A 24,569-nucleotide genomic window follows, 5' to 3' on the forward strand; every position below is an offset into this window, starting at 1 on the left:
GAGGTGAAGCAGCCGCAGTGCCTGGGACCAACTTCCAGTAGGCCCGGCGCTGTCTGGATTGTGCCAGCGGTGCGGGTCCATTGGTGCTGGCCGGTTCTCTAGAGATTGGACCTGCAGGACTACTGAGGGAGTGAGTGGCCAACCTCTGGGCTGGTGGGCCACGGGGATGGGTCGGTCAGCTGAGTTGAATTGGAATGTTGAGTGCATACATGGGAGCAGAAAATATTAAGTTGCTGCAACTCGGGTCAGTACAGAAATTAGAGTGTCTCAAATCAGGGTAAAACAAACGAAACCAAATTTTATCTTGTAGGAATTGAGATGCCACAGAGTCTCTGAGAAAGATTGATTTGGTGCTGGTGTACACAAGAGTTTGGAGAGGGGAGAATGGAGTCATTGAGGACAACTCACAAGCTGTTATGAGAGGTAATGAGTCCTGAACCACAGTAGTGGTGATATCATGGAGAGGAAGGCTGTAAGATGTATTGTCTTGTAAGAGTTTTATTGACCCATAGAGAAAAAAATATATATATTATGCAGGGCATGTGAAAGAACTTTTCTCTTTTCTCTCTCTTTTTTAAAAAAATTTCCATTTATTTTTGGCTAAGGTCAATGTCATTTTTTCAATATGAAAAATAACACAAACCAGCAAGTTCAATACCAAACAGAAATTGGAAGTGTAGGCTAGGACAAAACCAATGGTAGAGGGAAAGGCAATAGCAAAAGAAGAGGTGATATGTAGCCAAAAGAAAGAGGGTGTCCTGTCCTCTCTCCTATGGGGAATGACTCCAATATTTAGGTGACAGTACATACCTTTTCATACATTAGTTAGCGATTGACGGGCATAAAGAGAATGAGGTCTAAGTCTTTCTTCTGCTCCTGTAAGGTAAACAAGTGTTGGGTGTTTCTCTACTGAAAGTCACAGCTCTTTCAGTCACACTCCATACAGATACCCCTGGTTTCTTTCTTTTTTTGGGCTTAGGATGGTGTTTCTAGCACACAGTCCCTAAATGGGATCTGGATGACATTCATCTTCTTGGAGAATTATCTTGTAAACAGAGAAGAAAATATTAACTGGACAGATGAGAGGAATGGGCACCAGAAGGAAATACAAGGTTACCCCAAATGGCAGAAATAAGATTTCCCAGAGTGGAAAGAGAGAGATGACATTCAACAAACAATGAATATTCATTGAGTGCCTATTTTGTGCCAGGCACAGTTATAGAACACCCCTAAAAGAAAACAAGGACAGGCAGAGATGAAAATTCTGAGGGGGGTGGGACTGGCAGTCGAGAAAGAAGATTGAAGGAACTGGGAAACCTGGGTGACAGAGTATGGCCTCAGGCCTCCTCTTTAGACTCCTCACTGAAATCCTCCTCCTTTTCTGGGTGGCATCCTAGTAATTCTGGTACTCAGAGATGAGGCTGTTCATGTTGCTCTCAGCGTCTGTGAACTCCATCACGTCTATGTACCAGTGGAGGAAGTCCTTCTGATGGAACACAACAGCCAGCTATTCTGAGATGCGCTTGAACACCTCCTGGATAGCTGTACTGTTGCTGGTGAAGGTGACTGCCATCTTCAGCAATAAGGCGGGATGTCACAGACAGCTGTCTTGACATTGTTGAGGATCCATTCCACCAAATAGCTGCTATCCTTGTTTTGCACACTGAACATCTGCTCTTCCACCTCCTTCACGAACATCTGCCCATGGAATACAACAGCCATGGTGAGGTATCGGCCTTGGTGGGGTCACAGGCAGCTATAATGTTTTCGGCATCAAATACCTGCTGGGTGAGTTCAGGTATAGTGAGGGCCAGGTACTGCTGGCTTTCATGGCTAGTTAGACAGGAAAAGAAAGGCATGAAGAAGTGGAGGCATGGGAAGAGCACCATGTTGACTGGCAACTTGTGGAGGTCAGTATTGAGCTGGGCAGGGAAGCTAAGGTAGGTGGCGACACCACTCATGGTGGCTGAGAGAAGGTGGTTCAGGTTCCCATGGGTTGGCATGGTCATCTTGAGGATGCGGAAGCAGATGTCGTAAAGGGCCTCATTATCAATGCAGTAGGTATCATCAGAATTCTCTACCAATTGATGGACAGATTGGGTGGTGGTGTAGAGCTCAACCACAGTGTTAGACACTTGGGGTGAAGGTACCACACTGAAGCTGTTGATGATGAAGTCAGGATATTCTTCACAAATCTTGCTGATGAGCAAGGTGCCCATTCCAGAGCCTGTGCTCGTGGGTCAGCTGGAAGCCCTGCAGGCAGTCACAGCTGTCAGCCTCCTTCTGCACCTCATCCAGGACTGAGTCAAACAGCTAAACGCTCTCTGAATAGCAAATGGAGTCCATGGTCCTGGGTTCTAGATCCACCAAGATGACAGGAGGAGCATAGTTCCCACCTGTGGCTTCATTGTAATATACGGAGCTGCAATCCAGCTGCAGGTTTCTCTCCCCATGGTAGATGCTGGTGGGGCCCATGCCATGTTCACACTGATCACCTCCCAGAACTTGGTTGCCACACTCGTTGTGGCACCATTTCCCTCATGGCTCAAATTAAAACTTTTTGCTCAACTCAAAGTGTGTATGGGCAAGAAAATAGGTAATATTTTTCTCTGCTGCTGATCACAGGTTTCTAGAGTGGGACATGCTCCCGAAGCTAGAGCAGTGAGGTCTGAGTGCAGGGCAGGAAGGTTCTGAGAGGGAGAAAGGGGAGGGCTGAGCAAGGCGTAGAGGGAAGGCAGGCAGAGTGGTGTGTGTGTGTGTGTGTGTGTGTGTGTGTGTGTGTGTGTGTGTATGCCAGCTGGGGGTGGGAGAAGGGCCTGCACCAAACCCAAGCTCTGGCAACTTGAAAGAACTTATCTCTCTCTGTGTGTCTCTCTGTGTCCTTGTCTCTCTGTGTGTGTGTCTATGTCTCTCTCTCTTTCTATTTTGTCAATCTCTTTTTTCTTTATTTTATTTTATGTTTTAAAATCACCATTTAACTCCCTATATACTCTTCTACCTCCATACCCACCCCCTCCACCACTACCCCAATTCCCTTCCCAAACACCACACTGTTGTTGGTGTCCATGAGTTTTTTCTCTCTCCCTCTCTCTCTTTTTTTTTTCTCAATCCTTCCACCTCCATGATCAACCTCCCAAACACAGAACTGACAGCCTGATCTCTCTGAATCTGTCTCTGTTTGGCTTGTTAGTTCAGTCTGTTCATTGAATTCCACATATGAGTGAAATCATATGGTACTTGTCTTTGTCTGACTGGCTTATTTCACTTAACATAATGCACTCCAGATCCATCCATGCTGTCACAAAGGGTAAAGTTGTATTATTATTTTTTTTACAGCAGAGTAGTATTCCATTCTATAAGTATATCATAGCTGTTTTATCCACTCATCTACTGATGGACACTTGAGCTGCTTCCAAATCTTGGCTATTGTAAATAACATTGCAATGAAAGAACTGATCTTTTAATTACCAACTGACCCTGAATCAGTACAGTACTTTATTTTTTCAATATCATTTGGATTTTGTATATATATATTTTTTAAAAAATATTTTTTTAATTTTTTTACAGAGAGGAAGGGAGAAGCATAGAGAGTTAGAAACCATCGATGAGAGAGAAACATCGATCAGCCGCCTCCTGCCATTCCCCCACTGGGGATGTGCCCGCAACCCAGGTACATGCCCTTGACCGGAATCGAACCTGGGACCCTTCAGTCCGCAGGCCAACGCTCCATCCACTGAGCCAAACCGGTTTTGGCTGGATTTTGAAACAATAAACAGGTTTCCTTTTTTTCAGAATTCCTTAGCCCAAAATACTCTGTGGTACACTACAGGTAGAGAATGTTTATCACTGTTATTTTGTGTCTATTTAATAGCAAGCTCACAAACAGAACATCTGCCCATGAGCATGATGCTGATTCCAGCATCAGCTGTTATTGCAAATTGAGTGGAGCAGAAATGGGAGTGCTTAGTGTGAGGGTGGCAACTAGGCCAGGCATGGCACAGCTGGGGCTCTTTCCGCCCCTACTTAGTCATGGATCATCTGTCCTCAAGCAATGCCAAAGGCTAAATTTAGTGGTGCTGGGTGTGGTATTGGGAGCCCCAGGATTCAGTATTGGAATTCATTTTATGCAGTGTTGAGCAAGTTTAAAATGATGCTTTAAAATTATTGCATCTATAATGAAGGGGAGATGGAAGAAAGAAGCAAAGCTCTATTACTTTGTTCACATGCCATGATCATTTATTTAAGGGAACATTAATAAAAAAAACAGTTGTGTGCTGGCCATAATGCCAAGTGCTCAAATTAGAGATTCAATATATAGTTATCTGTCCATGGAAGCTTACAGAATATCAGGTATAAGAGATCTATAGAAATTTATAATTAAAAACAACAACCAGAAGTATAGTGACAAATACAAGTACATAGGAAGGAGTATCCAACTCTGCCTGGGAAAGCTCCATAGCTTGAAAACATTTGAGCTGAATGTGAAGCATTGAAAGAGTTCTTAGGTTCTTAGGTGGAGGGGAAGAAGAGCAGGCATTCTAAGCATAAGTAACATTAGCAAAGGCATATAAGGCATAAAAGTATAGGGCATGTTCAGAAAATAGAGTGCTTATTGTTTATGTAGATTGAATTCTTGGAATTCTTAAGGACTTTTGAAAGACATTTTGGAAGTACGATCCATAACACTTGGCAAGCAATTGACTTAGAATGAGTGGGAGGAGAGATCTCTTAGATTTTTAAAAATTTTGTGCAATTCCACCAGCATCTTATACAGTTATGAAGGATCAAATTCCCTAGACATCTGACTTTGGATTACTTCGAAGGGATCCTGAGTAGTACCTTGAAAAACACAGGAAAGTCTTGCTTTATTATTATACCAACTCCAAGAATGTAAGGAAAGAACATAGTGATTCTTAAATTGTATTGATGGGGAAGCTGTGGTACAATTAGTGCTTTACTCAAGGTCTCATAACAAAAGAATTAGAGTTTGGATTAGAACTCAGATATCTTAACTCCAGAGATTTTGCATGTAATTCCAAAACCAGGCTCCATTACTTATTTATTTACTTGGCATGATGAAATACATGGGTATCTGTTACAATAGGAAGGTTGCTTGGGGTTTGTATGGATAAAATATAAGGGCATAAAACCTAAGAAGGTAAGTGTAATGTACAAAATAGTGAGCTTGGAAATTGAGACTCAAATTGGTTTAGAGAAAATAAAGGCACCAGAGTTCAACTATGAACAAGCTTTGTGTAAGCTTAATGCATCTTTTCACAGCTACTGGCCCCCGACAGTGACAGAAAACAGATACGGGAGAACAGAAGTTAGCTGTTAGCTCTAGAAGTGAGAAATGCATGTTACAAGAACTAGGTATAAACAGACAAAAGCATCACTTATGAGTCCTGAGTAGAAGTATTGAACCTTTTAAAAGTTCTTCCTATGTTCTAGAATCTGGATGTTGGTGTGTATCTGAGTGGAAGGGCAAAGATGAACCAAAGAGGAATAGAATTATAGTAAATAGAATTATAACATCTTACAGAATTTCTAGTTCAACTCTACCCATTTTGAGGTCTCAGAAGTCTGAGATGTCCAGGAGAAATGACTTGATGATTAAATTATAACCACTAGAGGCCCGGTGCACAAAATTTGTGACTCCAGAGAAAGCAGTTGCCTATTCATCCTTTCTCTCACAGTAGCAATTTTTTGAAATTATACAGACACTTCCAATCTCTTTATAGGTGAGCCAAGAATAAAAGTTCTATTTAAATACTCAACCCCCAAAACAGAAATGTGGCTGTCCAGCTCCATTTATCCCATCCATTTGCAGTTTTCAGATCTGTTTGCCCCATTGCTCAGTATAACAGGATGAGGGGAACAGGGAGTAGGAGGGGAATTAAAAGAGAAACAGACACAGACAGAGAGATACTAGGATTTTGGATGATGTAATACTTTGTAATTCTATAATCTTTCACCAGGAAGAAGACATTTCTAGCCAAAACAAGACAGTTAGCTCTCCTTTGAGTTGTGGTGCCACTGTAGCAAGTTAGCTTACCAGGTTAGAGATGAAGTTAGGAAGGTTAAGAACCACTTACTTTTCTTTTCTGGACCTCAGTTTATTCAACTGAAAAATACAGTTGTCCCTCTGTATCCGAGGGAGATTAGTTCCAGAACCCCTGCAGATAATGAAATCCACAGATGCTCAAGTCCCCTATATAAAATGGTATAGTATTTGCATATAAACTACGCACATCTTCCTGTATACTTTAAATCATTTCTGGACTTCTTATATTATCTAATACAATGTAAATTCTATGTAAATAGTTGTTATACTGTATTGTTTATGGAATAATGACAGGAAAATAAATCTGTACATGATCAATACAGACATAACCATCATAGGCCTAACTGCATAGTACACATCATCAATGCAGCTTTACTTTCCTCTGAATGTTTTCTATGACAGTTGATTGAATCTGTGGGTGAAGAACCTGCAGACATGGAGGGCCTACTGTAACTGGCTGTCTATGTTACAGTTCTGGCTTTAAAGGGTGTCCACAAATTATTTGCTACTTCTCCATTCAAAATATAGAGCCAAACATCCAATAGAATATTGTGCAAGTAATGATACGTGACTTTGGAGACTAGGCTATAGAGGGCATGGAGGCTTCCATTTCTCTCTCTCTCTCTCTCTCTCTCTCTCTCTCTCTCTCTCTTTCTCTCTCTCTCTCTCCTGCTCTTGGAAGAGACAACTAATTATGAGATACTCAAGTAGCCCTATTGATAGGTCTATATGACAAGGGATTGAGAGTTCCTACCAACCGCCAGGTGCCTGCACATGGAATGGATCCTATAGGCCCAGTCAAGCCTTCAGATAACTGCAGCCCTGGCCAACAGTTTGATAGCAACCCCAAGAGTAACTCTAAACCAGAACTACCCAACTAAGTCTCTTCCAAATTTCTGATTCACAGAAAATGTGAAGTATTCAGTGCTTGTTTTAAGCTGCTATGGGGTAATTTGTTATATGGCAATACAAAACAAAAACATTTATTTTTCTACTTTTTACTCTTTCAGAGTATATGATTTTATTTTAATCTTTAGCCTTTGGAGTCATATGAAATTGTATTGTTTATTTCTTAATGTTTAGGTTATAAAAAATTACAGTTAGACCAGATGATCTAGAAATTATTACCCCAGTAAGCTAAGGTATTTCTCTTGGTCCTCATCTTTCCCCTCTGGCTTTCTTTGATAAAATAAAAATAATATTAATGATACCACTACCAAACATTTAATTTACAGATTTTATAGTTTCACATTTATTATATAATTTTACCCTTATAACAAACCAATGAGGTAGATATTATATTATTCCCATTTTATAGATGAAGAAATTGAGAACTTGAGAGCAAAAATCTTTGATTGAAAGTTACACAGTAAATAAAAGAACTGATACTCCAATTCAGGTCTTCTGACCCTAATATAATATTTTCTCACTATATTAATAGTCTTTATAATAGAAAGAATCATACTATTTTATTCCCAAACTCTGGCACTCACCCACATTTTAGCTGTACAGTCTAATATTTGAGAATTTTTACGTGACTTCTTTCTCTTTTACATTACTGAGTTTTGTAAATTAGTAAATGGGCTTGTTTATTCTCCCTTTTTTCCTTTTGGTTCTTCTAAAAAAATCATCTAATTGTCTTTGCTTACAACCTTTGTTATACCTTTAACACTTTATCCTATTTTAAATAACTGATAACATGGATGTAATAAATACTATGGTTCTAGTATCCTTTGGCTAGCCAATTGAGTAACTACATTATTTTTATAATTTTACTATCTGTATTTTGTTTTTATCATATACTAGAGGCCCGGTGTATGAAATTCATGCATGGGGAGGTGGTTCCCTCAGCCTGGCCTACACCCTCTTGCAATCCGTGAACCCTTGGGCAGGCAGGCAGGCAGAGTGTTAGGGGCGATCAGGCAGGCAGGCTCCTTCCTCCCAACAGTGGATTCTGGAGGAATAGGGCTCCCTCTTCCCTCTTGTCATGGTCCAGTTTGAAGGCTGGCCACACCCCCGAAAGCGCGAGACCCAGGGTTCTGCAGCACCTTGGCGGCCCAGGACCCACAGGCCCTTCTTGCCATCACACCCCAGAGGCCCAACGCCCACAGACCCTTCCCACCTGCATGCCTCAGTGGCCCGAGGTTAAAGACCCTTCTCGCAGCAGCCGCTGCTGCCGCCACCACCACCACCACCACCACCACCACTGCGCCTCAAATGCCCAGGGCTCACAGACCCTTGTCGCCGCCACTGTGCCTTGGAGGCCCAGAGCCCACAGACCCTTCCCGCCTGCATGCCTCGGCAGCCAGGGGCCCACTGTTCGGTAGTCCGTCCTGGTCATGACAGACCTAAGCTATTATTTGTATAGATTAAATAATTTGATAATAAGATGTAAAAATAAAGAACTCAAGTCCCAGTATTTGACAATGAGTTTTAAGTTTTTCACTTTATAAAAAAAGTCTAGAACTTGTTTTTACTTTTCCCCTCCAAATTTACAATGTCATCTTTGATTTTTCATTGAAGCATTTGCAAATATTATAAGGGTACTTAAGGCAGTTATTCTTTACAAGATTACACATCTGAATCATTTGGGGAGATTTAATAATCTGGAGTGTGCCCCAAATATGTACAATATTTTAAAAGATGGTGTCCAATTCTGGTTAAGAACAACTTGTGAAAGATGTTTCAAACATGGTACTAAATTATAAATTAATTGCCAAGTATGTGGCACAGTTTTTGGCAATAGAAAATCAATAAGTTGTTATGAATATCTTTGTGTCTTAAATGAAAAATAAACACATATCATATTTGATTTTGTTCTTTTTTCTTCCAATAAAGCAATGGAATATTGAAATTCCTATCACCTTGAGCAGATAAAAATAGCTCACTATCTGAGTTCAGTTTATTTGTAATCTTTCTGATTTTTTACCAGTAGTCCATTTCAAAGAGTTAGTCTTCCCATTTAAATATTTTTCAATGTTTTGAGTAGCCGAAGGTAAAAACTTTGTAAACTATTCTCTAGAGAATTTTGAGTGTGTTAATTATCTCATCGCTACATTAGGAATAACATTTTTTCTTTGTTCAGCTTTAAAACTTATTAACATAGATCATGGTTCCGTAAGCACCGATCTTCACGACCCAAAGAGAGTTTTTCCTCATGATCAAATTATACTGCACAACATTAAAGAAGTCATACAAAAACTCAAATCTTTAATATAAACATAGAATTCAAATAATAAAGAGAGCCGATGCATAGATAGCAGTGGACTTCATAATACCCACACCAGCACTCCTCTTGTTCTTCATCTGACTTTTAGCATGTTCAGTTTGAGTTTCCTATTTAGCTCTTCAGATAAATGGATCAAGTGATACTTTCTAATGAGTGTGTTACATGCTCTGCTGTGTTCTAAATGTCTATAATTCTTCTGAGGCTCCCTGGATATTCAAAAATAAAATGGCTCATTGGCAGATAGTTTGAGCATCACTTTTCTTAGAGAACTAACTACAGTAACTGATTGGAAATGAACTGAATATAGAAACATTCTAATTTTTAAAAATGCTTCCTCTTAACCAGAAACTGTTATTATTAGTATGCATTTTTTCAACAACTTTTCTTTAGGGAATATTTATATACAAGGTCTACTCTTCTCTGTACACTCTTTTTATTCTTCTTCCTCAACTACATAATTTGAGACTTTTGGCAAACTGAAATGGGTTGTTGGCAGCAAAGTTCTTCTATTCCTTTATTATCAAAACTAGAGGCCCAGTGCACGAAATTCGTGCATGGGGCCGGGAGTGTGTGTCCCTCAGCCCAGCCTGCACCCTCTCCAATCTGGGACCCCTCGAGGGATGTCCAACTGCCCACTGGGATCTGGCCTAAACAGGCAGTCAGACATCCTTCTCACAATCCAGGATGCCTGGCTCCCAACCGCTCGCTTGCCTGCCTGCCTGATCACCCCCTAAATGCTTCTGCCTGCCATCCGGATCACCCCCTAACTACTCCCTTGCCAGCCTGATTGACACCTAACTGCTCCCCTGCTGACCCGATTGCCCCTAATTGCCCTCCCTTACCAGCCTGGTCTCCCCTAACTGCACTCCCCTGCAGGCCTGGTCACCCCCAACTGCCCTCCCCTGTAGGCCTGATCGCCCACAACTGCCCTCTCCTGCTGGCCATCTTGTGGCAGCCATTTTGACCACATGGGGGTGGCCATCTTGTGTGTTGGAGTGATGGTCAATTTGCATATTACCTCTTTATTATAGAGGATATGTGACATATCTCTGTTTGAATGTCTCTTGCCACTTCAGGCAATCTTAATATCTTATTCTTAGAAAAAGACAATACTGTGTATTCCAAGTTCTAGTTCAATTTTCTCTTCCTAGCAGCATAGGAAAGCTGCATTTCCCAGCTTTCTCTATGACTAGATTAGTACTCATAGATGGTTTTGGGCAATGAATTAATTGCAAGTGAGACTAATAAGTGTAATATTTAGGCTGAAGCAAAGAATAGCAGGAAGCCACACATTTCAGATGGCAAAGCTACAGAAAAGTAATCCCCATATGATGGACATGTAGCATAAAAACAAATGTTTTGTTATATGTAGCTACTGAAATATTGGGGTTCTTTGTTAGTATAAGATAGCTTATCTGATTCTGAGTAAGACATATAATGATTATAATTCTACCAGGTTCCAGAATTCAGTGTTTGATGTTCCATATATTAAAAATGCACTCTATTAAGCACTCTTTATCCAACTGTCTCCTTGTGCTGAAGCAATTCAAAGGGCTACACATGCCCTACATTTTCATCTATTGCCTGTAAAAACCTTGTTAAAGGGATGATTCGTAGTCCTCCTTGGCTGGAGAAAATCAGAGCCTACAAGGGTAAAAGAGGAGTTAAAGAGAAATAAAAATTAATGGTTCTTAAACTTTTTATGCATTAGAATCACCTGGGAAGTTAATTTCTAGTGCAAATCTGCCCCACTCTAGAGATTATCATTTAGTTAATCTTTCATGGGGTGAATAAATATGCATTTCAGTATAAGCCCAAAATGGATCTGATGTGGATGCATAATGGAATACACTTTAAGAAGCCTTGGACCAGACTCAAATAAAGCATTTATTCTCTTATAATGTGAATAATAATATTTTAAAAAGGGAGAAAAGTTTGAAAGACTTCTCAGAAGTAGAAGTGTGACCCATGGAATACCTTACCTAAATTATCAAGCACATAATATTAAATTCGGACTGCTAGACAATCTCCAGTAACTAATAAATCAGCCCTTCTGAGAGAGAGGCTTGCCCTAGGGTCTTCATTGTAAGATACCCCCAAATGATTCTTAGACACACGAAAGTTTAAAACCATTGCCAAAGGGATTATTTGTCCTTCTGTGCATAGTTTTATGATTAGTCCAATTTATTATTCCTGAGTTTGGCATGAACATTAGTTCAGGAACATTAGTTTTATCAACTTCTTCAACTCTTCACACTGAAAAAGGATATATTATTACTATAGTTTTTACTAGTTGTAAGAGAAGATAACTGAAACTCACAGGGTAAGTCACAGCTGCTAAAATATTAAATTTGCTTTTTAAGAAAAATGGTGAACATATTTTTATTTTCCCTTAAGAGAAATACAAATTATTTATTTTGGGATAAAAGTTATATAGCATGATCATAGATCCCAGAAGATAAACACACACAAAAATGACTCTACTTTTAAATTGCTTAAACAAATGTTACAATCTTTAAAAATTGAATTATATAAAACCTAATATGACAGGGCCAGATAACACATCAGAAAATTAATATGACATTTTGTGTGTGGGTTTATATTAACTGCTATTTTGATCTGAATGCATAATAGTTCAGATTAACTAGTTCTAATTAGGTGACTTTGTAATAGAAATACTTCCATTTGAATCTTACAGGAATAATTCTAGAATTAGCACCGGATGAGGTGTAATATGCTTAGATTAGAAGACCAACCCTGTCACTAATTGGCTGTCATTAGAAAAATCACTTAACTTGGATAATAAGTTCCTGTTCTGTACTGCTTTTGTGCATTTTGTTAGAGTAAAAAAATAGTGATGTATGTAAAATCAATTTTTAAGCCATATTATCATGCAAAGGTAAGTTTATGCCGTCATGAAGGTGTTTTTACTAGGGGTATAGGCCAATACTTACTGAGCAATTACAATGTGCCAGGTACTGTGCTAAGCACTTACATGCATTATATTTTAATGGCCCACAAACCCCAGTAAGGTTAACAATATTATCTTCTTTTTAACTAGCAGGAGATTAAGGTCCAGATAGCCCATGGTCAAACTGTTAGGAGAGAAGCAGAACTCACATTCATCTCTACTTGACTGAAAACTTGTGCTCCTAAATAGGTAATATTTCTATGTAAATAATATCCATTTAATTTACAATCCTATTTCAATTATGAATATACATGACCAATGAGGACATTTTATTTTATTACCATTTGCCTCACTGAAATATATGGCACTGAATATTCCATTCAATTGTAGAATGTTGGGTCAGGTACTGATAACATAACCTTCTGGCCTTTGTTTATGCAATAAAAGTATGGTCTATTATCTTTTTGATCCCTGTATAGTTAATGCCAATGACTTTATATTGCTTACACTGTACTTATACTGAGAACACCACAATTATCTCACTACTTGGTCATAAGAGCTCATGTTTCATTTTCATACCTCTGTCAAGAGTCCTTTCATTTATTTTTCATCACTAAAAAATAATCCTATATAATAAAAGCATACTATGCAAATTGTCCCTATGACCAGAAGTTCATCCAGGAGTTCAACCAGGGGTCAGGGCCAGCCGGGGGAAGGGAGGGAGGCCCCGGCCAGCAGCCGGCAGATGTTAAGGACTCTACCAGTGCACAAATTTCGTGTACTGGGTCTCTAGTTCAGGAATAAGACTGATTATGGATAAAAAAATTCTCTTCCTTCTTAGGATATGGAGTGACTTTCATTACCCACTATTACCAGATTTGGAGAGAAACTGCTGCCTTCCAAGTGAAGATCCTTGAACACACATCAAAGATGGATTAATCTCTTCAAGAAGGAATACAGCATAAAACATGGGATGTGCTTCAATAATTTCCTGCTGGATATTTAGGTAGAGTGACCTGTCATTTTTCATTAGAAGTTCCATGATTAGTAACATTTACTCTGGAGGGTCCTTATTATTTCATCTTTTTTGTTTGTTTGTTTGTTTTAACAGGAAAAGGACCTAATGGTTTTTTGTTTCATCAGAGAAGGGATATGCTTTTCTAAGAGAAGTACGGAGATAAAACTTGTGGGTTTTTTCTCCACCCCTCATTCACAATAAGAGATTGGGAAAGCCTGGCACTTATTGGGCCATAGCTCACTAGTAGCTTAGACTAATATATTGATGGCTCCTGTGTGGTATAGTTTTAGCTCTTTCTAGTCTGCTTCTGTTCAGGAGGGGTAGATTGTGCTTCTAATTTCCTTACGGTAGACCCACCAGACAGGAAACCTCTACAGAGTAAATGGAAGGCACACTATTTTCAGAGGACTGTTAGGTTAGATCAGTCCTATTGTGAGGTTTCAGATATTTTCAATTTAGAAAGGGAATAAACATCTCTTATTATTTGCTTCTCTTTTATCTTATCTAGGATTGCCACGGACATTTGAATCTGCATTTGGACTTACATTCTTTGGGTGGATATTGTAGTTCTGAACATACAAACTAGTGGACCTCAGGCTGAATATGTGTTTGTGTATTTTGCTTTCTTTCTTTTTCTTTTTTTTAAGTTTAAACCATCTCATAAATAAAAAAAATTATATAAAATCTGAATTTTTAGATTTTTCTTAATAACAACTATGTGCCAACAATGTGGCTAAATCAATGACAAAATGAAGATGGAGCTTAGTAGAGGCCACTTCCTTTTTAAAGAAACAAATACTCTTCAATTACCTACATACCCAATAATCTATATTACCTCCCTGACTGGCAGGTCAACTACTATATACCTCCTACAATTGTTTTAAAGTGTTTAGAGTGAATAAGCACCTAACTGTACCTATGTTCCTCTATATAAGGGCCCTTCCTGGAGAGTATGTATATTATGCTTATATATGGCCCCCTTTTTTCTTTTTCTTACCTTCTGATTCTTGTAGGCACTTAAGTTGATGATCCCTTCTCAGAATCCTGAATGGGAAGAAGGGATTCATGCACAAAACTCTACACTAAACCCTTAACAATACTGAATTTTTCTGCTATCAGTTCTAAAAATACAATGAGATTTTTGTGTAAACTTCTATTTCATTTGAAACATTTTCTCACTTTATTTTGGTCCTTTCTCATATATCTCCTAATATATACTAGAAAGAAACTGAAGATATATCTCAGCTTTCCTAACATCTAAACCAAAGCTTGATTTCCTGAAATGGAATAAATACTCTTCACATATGAATTCGAAATCCATAAAAAGTAGAGAAGCGAGAAAGAAGGGTAAAAATTTCTTAGTACAAATGAAATCACATAAAAATATAACTTTATTGATGCTAACAACTTTAGGCAGTTTAGAGAACACTAGTTTACAGTGAGACAGAGAACACCATGCATCCCTGTGTGGGTATGTTTGGTTCTCCCAGGGAAAATGTGTTGTAGGTTTTCTGTTGCCCTTAGTCCTACAGCTTCCACTAGAATAAACTCCTTTCCATAATGTTCCTTTGGATATATAGACCTTGTAAGTGTCATGGCCCACGTACACCTGACTGACTCATAACATGAGAGGTTGATCAACAAGCTCAAAGAAAACATTTAAATTCTTTACTCATTTTTAAACCATTGGGGAAGACAGGGGTGACTTTAGGTGACTTGCATATACTGACCTTCTAGGGGCCAAGAAGAGTGTGCTCTTCTGAGGCCATTAGAGGCAATAATTCTGGACGCAGGTTCTTCAGGTCTTTTGTCTCCTAGAAATAAATAGTTTATAAAATCAATAAAGGGGGAAGACAATCTGCTTGTCCATTAATTGATAAAAATGTCAATTATTCCCATGGTTTCATGATACAAAAAGAGCTGGTAGAGGCAACAGCTACCACCCACCACATCGTAATTATAAGATATAAAAGTCATTGTTATTAGACAAATCCGTGAAATGGTGAAGAGCAAGGGCTGAGATCTGGGGAACAGGGGTTTCCAATCTGGTACCATTTTGTATCCATTGAGTTTCTGACTCTTGGGGAGCAGGCTTACAGAGGTGTGTCTCCCATTGTGGCTGTGTGTGGATCTCTGCCCGGCTCTTGCTCCTAAGCTGACTCTCTCCTTCACAGTAGGTGACACAGCAGCGACAGGCTGCAGAAGGTTTTCCTCTGTGTTTAGACATTGTGCCTGAAGCAGGAGCGGCACCTGCAGCCCTCCCTGAGCTTTGGAGTTCTGGGGGCTCTTTCAAACGACTTCTCCGCCTTTGAACATGGTCCAGACTGATGTCAGACTGAGAAGAACAGCTCTCATTCCAGCCAGAGCTGGCACTCAGACTTCTCAGGGGAAGAGCTAACCGCAATGCCTTCCAGAATTTAGAGCCGGAATGTTTGGATTTTTCTCCTTTCCAGCTCACAAAAGACACAGATTCCTTCAGCTGTAGGATGCCTGGGTGTGGATGCTCAAGGGGACGGTACTCAACCACAATGAGCTTGGTGGCAATGGAGTTCTGGCACATGACACCCAGTTTAAATTCCAGCATGCTGATGCTCTTTTCTGTGACATAGTCTGGGCTCAGGACAACAATCATCCTTCGGCTCCTCTGAATGAAGTCAAAGACTGCTTCCACCGTATCTACAGGAAAATGGAAGGATAGGACAATGCCTAGTGAAAACATACACAGATTTCAGCTCATCATTGTCTCTCCTACAAAGGACAGGCAACGAATAAATCTTCAAAGATGAGAAATTAACCACTTCTGAAACTAGCAACTCATTTCAGCTCTGTTTGTAAAATATTTCCAGGTTTGAAATATTCTTCTCTATCACTTTTATCTGGTGGCACTAGCTCAACATCCTTAAATATTTGAAATATTGCAACTATTGTGATCTCACTGTATTTTATTCTCATATATAGGTTGAATAACCACAGGATTTTTACTTTATTACTCATTTGACATGGTATCAAGTCTGATCCCTACTTTTAGCATTTGCCTGTGTATAATATTCAGTTTATGTATGTGTTTCTTAAGAATAGAATCTTGAACAGGACTGAGCACAATGCTCCAGACATAGTCTGATCCTTAAGGAGCAAAGGGATTTACCATCTTCTAAGATCCACACAGTTATATATCTCGATACTTAATATTTTTTGGATACAACATCAGAGAGTTTATAGTACTGACCTTGTTGTCAACCCAAATTCCTTTTTTAAAATTTGTGTGTGTGTGTGTGGTTTAACAATAACTTAAACGGGCAAGAGCATTGAAAATAGGTAAGAATCAGTCAGTTAATTAAGACTTCTGGCAAAGCATTCAATTCTAATAGTTACTGAGGTGGATTTGAACAGATCCCAATAGGAAAGTTCTCAAGATAAAAGCAGTGCTTAACTCACTGTTAGATTTAAGAGCTTAAACAATGTTATTTTCTGAAGGAAAAGAATTCCAAATGTATAAATCACAGCCATTGAAACTCTGAAAACAGGTACTACAGACATACCATGAGGTTGAGTACATATGCTTTAGGGGCCAGTGGTGAAATAGTCATGGAGAGACATTTTAGCTTGTGAGGACAAATTGAAAGTTTGCAGTGAAATTGATCATGATGAATTTGACAGGAATGAAGGAACTATGTTCCTTACCAGATCAGTTCTTTTCAATTAGTGAATTTAACATGATTTTGAAGGGAAATTGGAAGAGCAATTTTTAAGAACTTTGAACTGGATTTATCAAGAGAGCAGTGTTTTGAGAATTCTTGTTTCAATCTTGTGAGAAAAATCTATCACTTATCTTCAAAGGCCATGTGCACGTGCAAGCATGTTTTGTAAATTCTTTTGTTCTGTCGAGTTCTGCTCAGAATCTTATGTAGCCCGCCTTTCATAAACCTGAGACTGTGAGAATAGGATGTCTACTGCTTCTTCCATCTCTTGATAAATACGATATACCCTTAAAACAACATGGATAGTTTTTCATCACAAAGAACTTGTGATGTGTGTGTGCGTGTGTGTGTGTGTGTGTGTGTGTGTGTGTGTGTGTTTGTGTGTCACACTTCAAAGTAGCCCCTGGAAATCCAACTGTTGAAAACAAAACAGTATCATAGATCCTCTAAAAAAGAGAGAATGTGGCTTTTAAAAAATTATTAGTATTAATTGAAAAGTGTGGGGTTTCCATTTGAAAGAGGGAAATGCTAAAGAAATAGATACGTATGGTTAAATTCCAGACTTTGATGAGTGGATGTAGGAGATGCTTCTCAGGTGTGTGTGGGGGTATCTGTACCTAGGGGTCTTCACAAGGTACTCTGAAAGAAGCTATATCCTTTATGGCATATTTTAAAGTCTTACAGATTGTCAATACTTCCCATATGAGGATGCAAATTATTTTGATTTCAATGCTGAAGATTATTGGAGAGGAAGTTGCAAATTAGGTCTTTATCCTGTTTGGCTCAAAAAAATGAGGTGTGGCTGTAGGATGATGAGATTGGCTTTTTGTGTGATAGTAAATTGGTTTTCAAATCATTTTTCTGGACTAGAATTCTTCAAGGAAGAAGATTCCTGCTGTTAAAATTCATAGCCTCTCTGAAATTCCCCTACAATTAAACTAGGCCTGCAATTTTGTTCTTTGGCTAGGTTATTAGTGTATGAAACAGTAAGAAGCTTCTCTCTCTCTCTCTCTCTCTCTCTCTCTCTCTCTCTCTTTATTAAAACTTGAAGTGTAATGAAATATGGGGGGGCACCTAATTTGGAAGATAGATCTGAATTTAAATATTGATCTCTCCAATTATCTGTTTTTATCTTAATATCTTTAATTATGAATTTATCCATCTATAAAATATATAAAGTATGTCCAAATTTGGAAGGTTGTTAAACAAATTAGAGATACCTAAAGGTAAATGTCTAGCAAAAACAATCATCTTAGTATGTGAATTTATGAATTATAAGTTTTAAAAATTCTTTCTTTTCAGTTCAAAATACATGTGGATAAAGAATGTTATTGAAACACTTAGTCTCCTAGACCCGTGGTCGGCAAACTACAGCTCTCGAGCCACATGCGGCTCTTTGGCCCCTTGAGTGTGGCTCTTCCTAAGCCTTAGGAGTTCCCTAATTAAGCTAATAATAATGTACCTACTTATATAGTTTAAGTTTAAAAAATTTGGCTCTCAAAAGAAATTTAAATCATTGTACTGTTGATATTTGGCTCTGTTGACTAATGAGTTTGCAGACCATGTGACCTAGACCATTGTTAAAAATACTTTTTATCTCTTGGGTAGAAATAGAGAAATAAGACAGGCTAGTTGTTGAATAGTATCATATCGTGACTTTACTTGTGTCAAAGACCTAGTGACATCAGTGAATAACTGAAGAAAATACTTGAGTGTTTTTAACAAGGTCAGGAATAGCTAGGTAGCCACAATAACCAAATTACTGATACAGACACTGTTGTTATTGAAACTAAATAGTCACCACAATGTTCTAAGAGGTCATTTAATATGTCCACGGTTGGAAGAAACTTCAGACCCGTCATCACTTATCTAATGAGGAAAGCCCATTTGCAAAATCTTAATATGATTCATTAAGTCTCTGCTTGTACACCTCTAGTAATGGGGCCCCAGCATCTCCAAAGATAGTGAAATACATTATTGTTCAAGTCTGCTGTTAAGTCATTTCCTAATTGAGGAGAAGTCTGTTTCCATATAATCCCCATCCATTGATCCTAAGTCTACTCTTTGGAGATAGCCTTGAAAGTGAAAACTTTTTCAGTAGGAAAATTTTTACTCATCTAACCAGTTTAGTTATAAGAACTCAATAAATATCCTTAGAGTAAGTGAATAGGAAAACAATTTTAAGCAAGAAGGCTTCCTTGTCTTTATGAATTTAATATTATTAACTCAAAAGAAAATCATTTCCAAATATTTATCTGATTTACTTGAAATGTGATATAAATGAATTTTTGATTCATTCATGCAAATTATATTCTATTAACTAAGAGCATAATATTAATTAACTTATTTCATTTCAAAACAACTGCCCTGGGGTTGCAATAAAGCCTATAAAATGTAAGATATTTCTATAAACTTCCCAAGTTCCAAGTTGAACAAAAAATAACAGACTGTGTTTTTGTTTTGAAAGAACTTCTCTCTCCCTCCTGCCTCTCCCTCTCTTGCCTCTTTCTCCCTGTCTCTCTGGCTATCTAAACACACACATACACACACACACACACACACACACACACACACACACATACACACACACCTAGAATGTTAGAGTCATGCATTTTACTTAAGTAACCTCTTTACTCACATGTAAAAAATTTTTCTTGAGATGAAGTTCCCATTTTTTTCAGATTTCTCAAAAGAGAAACCTAATTAGTGCAATTTATATTTTTTACATGTATCATTATTTTTATTCTTATTTATTATGCCCAAACATGAAAATAAAGACATAAAACACATGCACAAAATAAAATTCAAAGCTGAAAATAAATGGTTTATTTTTAAAATAAACAAATTTACAAATCAAATAAAAAATGGAAAATACAAAAGTTTATGAATAAAATAAAAAGATAATCTTAAATATTAAAACCTATGGAAAGAAAATGTATAATTAACAAGTGGAGTGATGCTTTGTTCCCCAACACAATGGAATGCTTGTTTATTAGAATCCTGGAGAATCATCTAAGTTATAATACAGAAAAAAATTAAATAAATTTTATATTATTGTGTAATTAGACATTCTATATCATGGTCCTTTGTTAACTTGGGTGCAGAAGGTCTTTATATCCCATATCTGAAACCATTAAGGTTTTTTTTTAACCTTAGAGACGTGTTTTTTTTGTTTTGTTTTTAACATGAGAAAGAAAATTCTTCCTGCTTTCTAAATTATGTTTCCCCATCTCCTTCAAATATTCAGTATGAGGCATCTTCTGGGACATAAAACACAAACAAAAAGTCTTGAAAAATTATCTTAGAATGAGACACATCATGGAAATTTGAGATGCTTTTGATTTTAGCATTTAGAAAAGCTCAGTACCAAAGACAAGAATATAAATAGGGGGAAAATGTCAAGATGTTTCTAGGGGCACAGAACAGCCTTTAGGATAAATAGTAAATTCAAAAGTGCAAAAAGAATGCAGTATTGGCAAGAAAATGGACCCTTGGTGATGAGACGCGCCCCCCCCCCCCCCCCCGTTTACCTAAAGCTAATGCAAGAATTTGAAATACAAAGCTTATCTGGAGTCAAGTCTCTCCTGGTCTTGTGAATGAAGGATTGATAGGAGGAGTAATTGTGGTTTGTAGCAAGGAAAAGCATTAATAAGGCTAAAAATGTTAGGTTCCAGAATGACTTCTAGAACAGTTTTATAGTCATGCTTTTATTACTAAAATAATCAATAACTCCTCTATAAAAAAATCTGCTGAAGGACTTTTAACTATAAAAGATAGTTTTAGAAGTGCTTAACAACATTCATACTACTGAATAAGGATTTCCTTAAATTATGAATAATGGTGTTTCATAGGATACTCAGGCTCATTTATAGGCTTTTTCTCTTCTTTTTTATTACTCAATAGTCCAAATAGAGATTTATTTCTCCAGTAGTTGAGCACTGAGATTCACATAGCTTAGTTGTTAAGTATATGTGCCTCAAACATAGTAGATGATCAAATAATGCCAGAGGACTGGCTATGCTTAGCAGTGACTATGGAAGATATGTGCACAACAGATTCCACTGAACCCAGATCAGCTCTAGCAGGAGTAAATTATTCACACTAATTTAGGAAAGGCAAGAACTAACAACAGCTACCACTATGACCTGTGAAATCACAAATAATGTTAATGTGTAGAAAACACTAACACAAAAGCATTACAGTAAAGACAATTTAAAGATTGGACAAGAGTTCCAGTGGCTTGTAGTACTGTGCTAATGACTAAAGTAATATGCATATATATGTATATATGTGTATATTGTATATATGTATGCATACATGCAAATATAATTCATGTATGTATATATGTGTATATGTACGTATATAATTCATGTGTATCTATATGCAATTTAGATACACATATGTATATAATTTTGTGTTTATATATAAATATATACACATGTATATGTATTTATATTTCACTCTGTAAACTCTAGACTAAGTTTTCACTTTTCCAAGTCTTAGGAACAGTGAAACTTTATTAAAAAACGAACTAAAACAAGTTACATTGACAGTGACCTTTCAGCTGACTTGTTTGGAGTGAGTAAATAAAATAGGGACAATACTAGGGGTTCAGTTAATCCTTTTAGAGTATTAATGCTAAAAGCAGCTCTCAAGGTCACTGAGTTTAACTTCCACACTTTAAAATGAGAAGAGAGAAACAAGCGAAGAGAAATCACTTTCCTAATATTCACATTAATAAGACTGAGATTAAAAGACAAATGGCCAAACACTCTGCTCTGCTCTTTTATCACAAGCCAGAAAATACCCTCAAAGAATGTTGCCATTATCTCACTCTATTAGCACCATTAGGATAAACTTCCTATCAGAACCAAGTGTGGAGCCACGTGTAAACTCCGAGTGGCCGACATAAGCAAGTTACAATAGAGAGGGAAGATGGAATGATAAACATGGGCTGACCTACAGATAGTCAGAAGTTTACTAGAATAAAAAATTGTATATTTCAAGTTGAAAAATATGCCATCATTTACCTGAGATAGAGGGCACATGGGGATATAATAGGAGAAAATTCAGGCAATTATAAGAATCTTTAAATCAATTATTATAAGAATAATTTTTAGTAATACTGCTTTGAATTGTCCAAGGGGGTGTCAATCTTACTGTGATGGCTTGTGATACAGCAGAATGAGCAAAAGAGCTCCTTATCCAGCTAAAGTATATTCAGACCCTGATTATCTTTTTAATAGATGAGTAATAATAAAAGAAGAAGAAAACTATACTTGGAAACTCATAATGACCCTATTAACAGATGACTTATCTTTACGGGGTCTTTCAAACCATAGGCAAAGGCAGCCCTATAATGTTAACAAGAGAGAAGAGAGAGAGAGAGAGAGAAAGAGAGAGAGAGAGAGAGAGAGAGAGAGAGAGAAACATGTAAGAACAGTAATAGAGAAGATGCAGAAGAAAAAATTCACATCATCCAAGTCTTTACCTGCAAAGAACATAGTGACATTGAACACTGGTAACAGACTGGTGGCATGATCATTCTAAATCTTAGTATTGCCTGAGGAAACACAACCAGTCACCCTGAATTTAACCCTATGGGGAGGCTTCCATAGAATTGTTTTCTGTCCATGAAACAATACATTGGGTATCAAGAAGGTTTCTTCCTTCCTGGGGTACCCAGGGCTCTGTTTACCCCTTTCATTGTCCCTTTCATACATTTTTCAAAGATGAGTAGGAGAGACCCTGCTCTCCACTTCTAGACCACCTGGAACTTTTCTTCACTGGCATGGCCACCTGCAGCTGCTTCCAGAACCTGCCCTGTGGATACTTGGATTTTTCCCCTTTCCATTTAATGACCGTGAGCACCGTCTTAGCCCTCTTCAGCTCTTTCACCTTCGTCTCCTTTACAGCTTTGTACTGTACTAAAATGACGTTGATGTTTCCCCGAGAGGCCATGTTTTCTAGGCCAGCCTTGAGCTCCAGGAGGGCTTGGGTTCCCTGGAGCACGTAGTTGGGGCTTAGGACAACCAGGAGGCGTCTGCTTTTCTGAATGAAGCTCAAGGTCTCATCTGTGACAACTGGGAAAGAAAACACCATGGGGATTAGTGTTGGCCAAGAACTCCCCAGAAAGCATGGGGATTGAGGAGCAAGTGTTGGAAACTTAGGGCATCAGCCTGAGAGTTGAGGTGAAACTTCTGACCAAGAACACTTTGAACAACCTCATCCTTAGATCCTTTCACACTTCTCACTAAATGCCACTCTCCTCAGGAAGAATAGAAACTGTATGCACACATTCCAACCCAAAAAGAATTCCACACAGAACTGAAGCCAAACGTGCTTCCATGACATTGGTCTTTAAAAGCGTGAGTTGGGACATCAAGGAATATAAGGGTGGTACTGAAATATTTTTTTTTCAAACCATGTGGCATATTGGGTCCCATCCAAAGAGGCTCCTGAGCCTTCTTCTCCCCACAGATACCCATGTATCAACTCCCCAGGACCCATGAGCACTTAGTAATATATATACCAGAGAGTAAAAAATCATAGAAATTCATTTTCACAGATACAGAACAGCAAGAGCAAGAATCTTCATTTTTTTTCAAGTCCTTCTCTATTACCAAACACGCCCCAACTAGAATGTCATTCGAATAAGAACTTTAAAAAACATCTAGCCAATGTAATGGCATTTTGGCTGGCATCACATCCTCAGCTCAGCTTTCTATTCTACTCTCTGCTCAGGGACTAAATTAATCCCTGGATTTTTCTGTTTAAACTCCTATCATTACGAGGAAGCCATGTGTTTCAGCAGCTGCTGGCTGATCTGTCTGCCTTCACTATCAGGCAAATGCTTTCTTCAGGTCAGAAAAGAAGGGAGAGCAAGAAAATGGAAATGCACCTTTAATTTTATTTTGTTGTCAGGGACTTTGAGTAGTTCCTGCCACTACATTCTTGGGAATAATCCATCTTGAGCTTGCTTACCAAGGATGGTATAACTCTTTACCTGGGGTTTAGATAGGAGTCAACTCCAGGGAAGGCACTAGTGTTGTGGAAAACTATTTCATGACTTACCATACTTTCCTAAGCCATCATTTTATTCCTTCATCTTCATAGAAAAAGAGGCAGTGGGGGGAAACTTTCTATTAAAATAGCATGAGCAGCCTGGAGGTGAATCCAGGAATAAGAAATTGTCTACACCAAGTAGTGTTGCTGGAGGCTGACCATGTGTAGGCATGGAAAGAGACCCACAGGCAAAGAGGTCTCAATAAGAAGAGCAGGGAAAACATGAATGATCACAAGGATCAACCATCAAAGCAGGATGCAAGAGTGATTATGTAGAACTTGAATTCTTCAAAGAATTATCAACCCCTGTTGGAGGGTCTTACATTGTTGTTATACTGTGAATCTTTATATAATTCTTTTTTACACAATAGATCAATATTTGTTGAACAGCTGTATAAGTGAACAAATGGATGAGTAAATGATTTAGAATTTTAAGTCTTAAAATGAGTGGAATTTATCCTGTAACTATATAATCAAGCCCTCATTTCCTGGCAAAATTATACTAAAAGAGATGTCCACTGCAGAACACAAGCAAGATGGACTTTTGGATGATGACTGGGGAGATAAGTGATCCAGCTATTTCG

General features: G+C 38.1%; 1 protein-coding gene and 1 pseudogene across 3 annotated transcripts in view; both read right to left on the reverse strand.

Moving 5' to 3' along the window:
• Window positions 1-1,337: 1,337 nt before the first annotated feature.
• Window positions 1,338-13,246, reverse strand: LOC102441070 (annotated as a pseudogene).
• Window positions 13,247-15,179: 1,933 nt separating this feature from the next.
• Window positions 15,180-24,569, reverse strand: part of IL1RAP (interleukin 1 receptor accessory protein) — a 152,507-nt gene continuing 143,117 nt past the window's right edge. For 2 of the 3 annotated variants that reach the window (XM_023750556.1, XM_023750555.1), the window contains exon 11: window positions 19,875-23,003. In XM_023750556.1, coding sequence (XP_023606324.1) covers window positions 22,636-23,003 — 368 coding nt within the window. In that variant the 3' untranslated portion in view covers window positions 19,875-22,635. Of the gene's footprint in view, window positions 15,899-19,874; window positions 23,004-24,569 lie in introns of those variants that run through there. The other variant, XM_023750557.1, reaches the window with a different exon arrangement.

Source organism: Myotis lucifugus, unplaced genomic scaffold, assembly GCF_000147115.1.
Source record: "Myotis lucifugus unplaced genomic scaffold, Myoluc2.0 scaffold_14, whole genome shotgun sequence".
Classification (NCBI taxonomy): Eukaryota; Metazoa; Chordata; class Mammalia; order Chiroptera; family Vespertilionidae; genus Myotis; species Myotis lucifugus.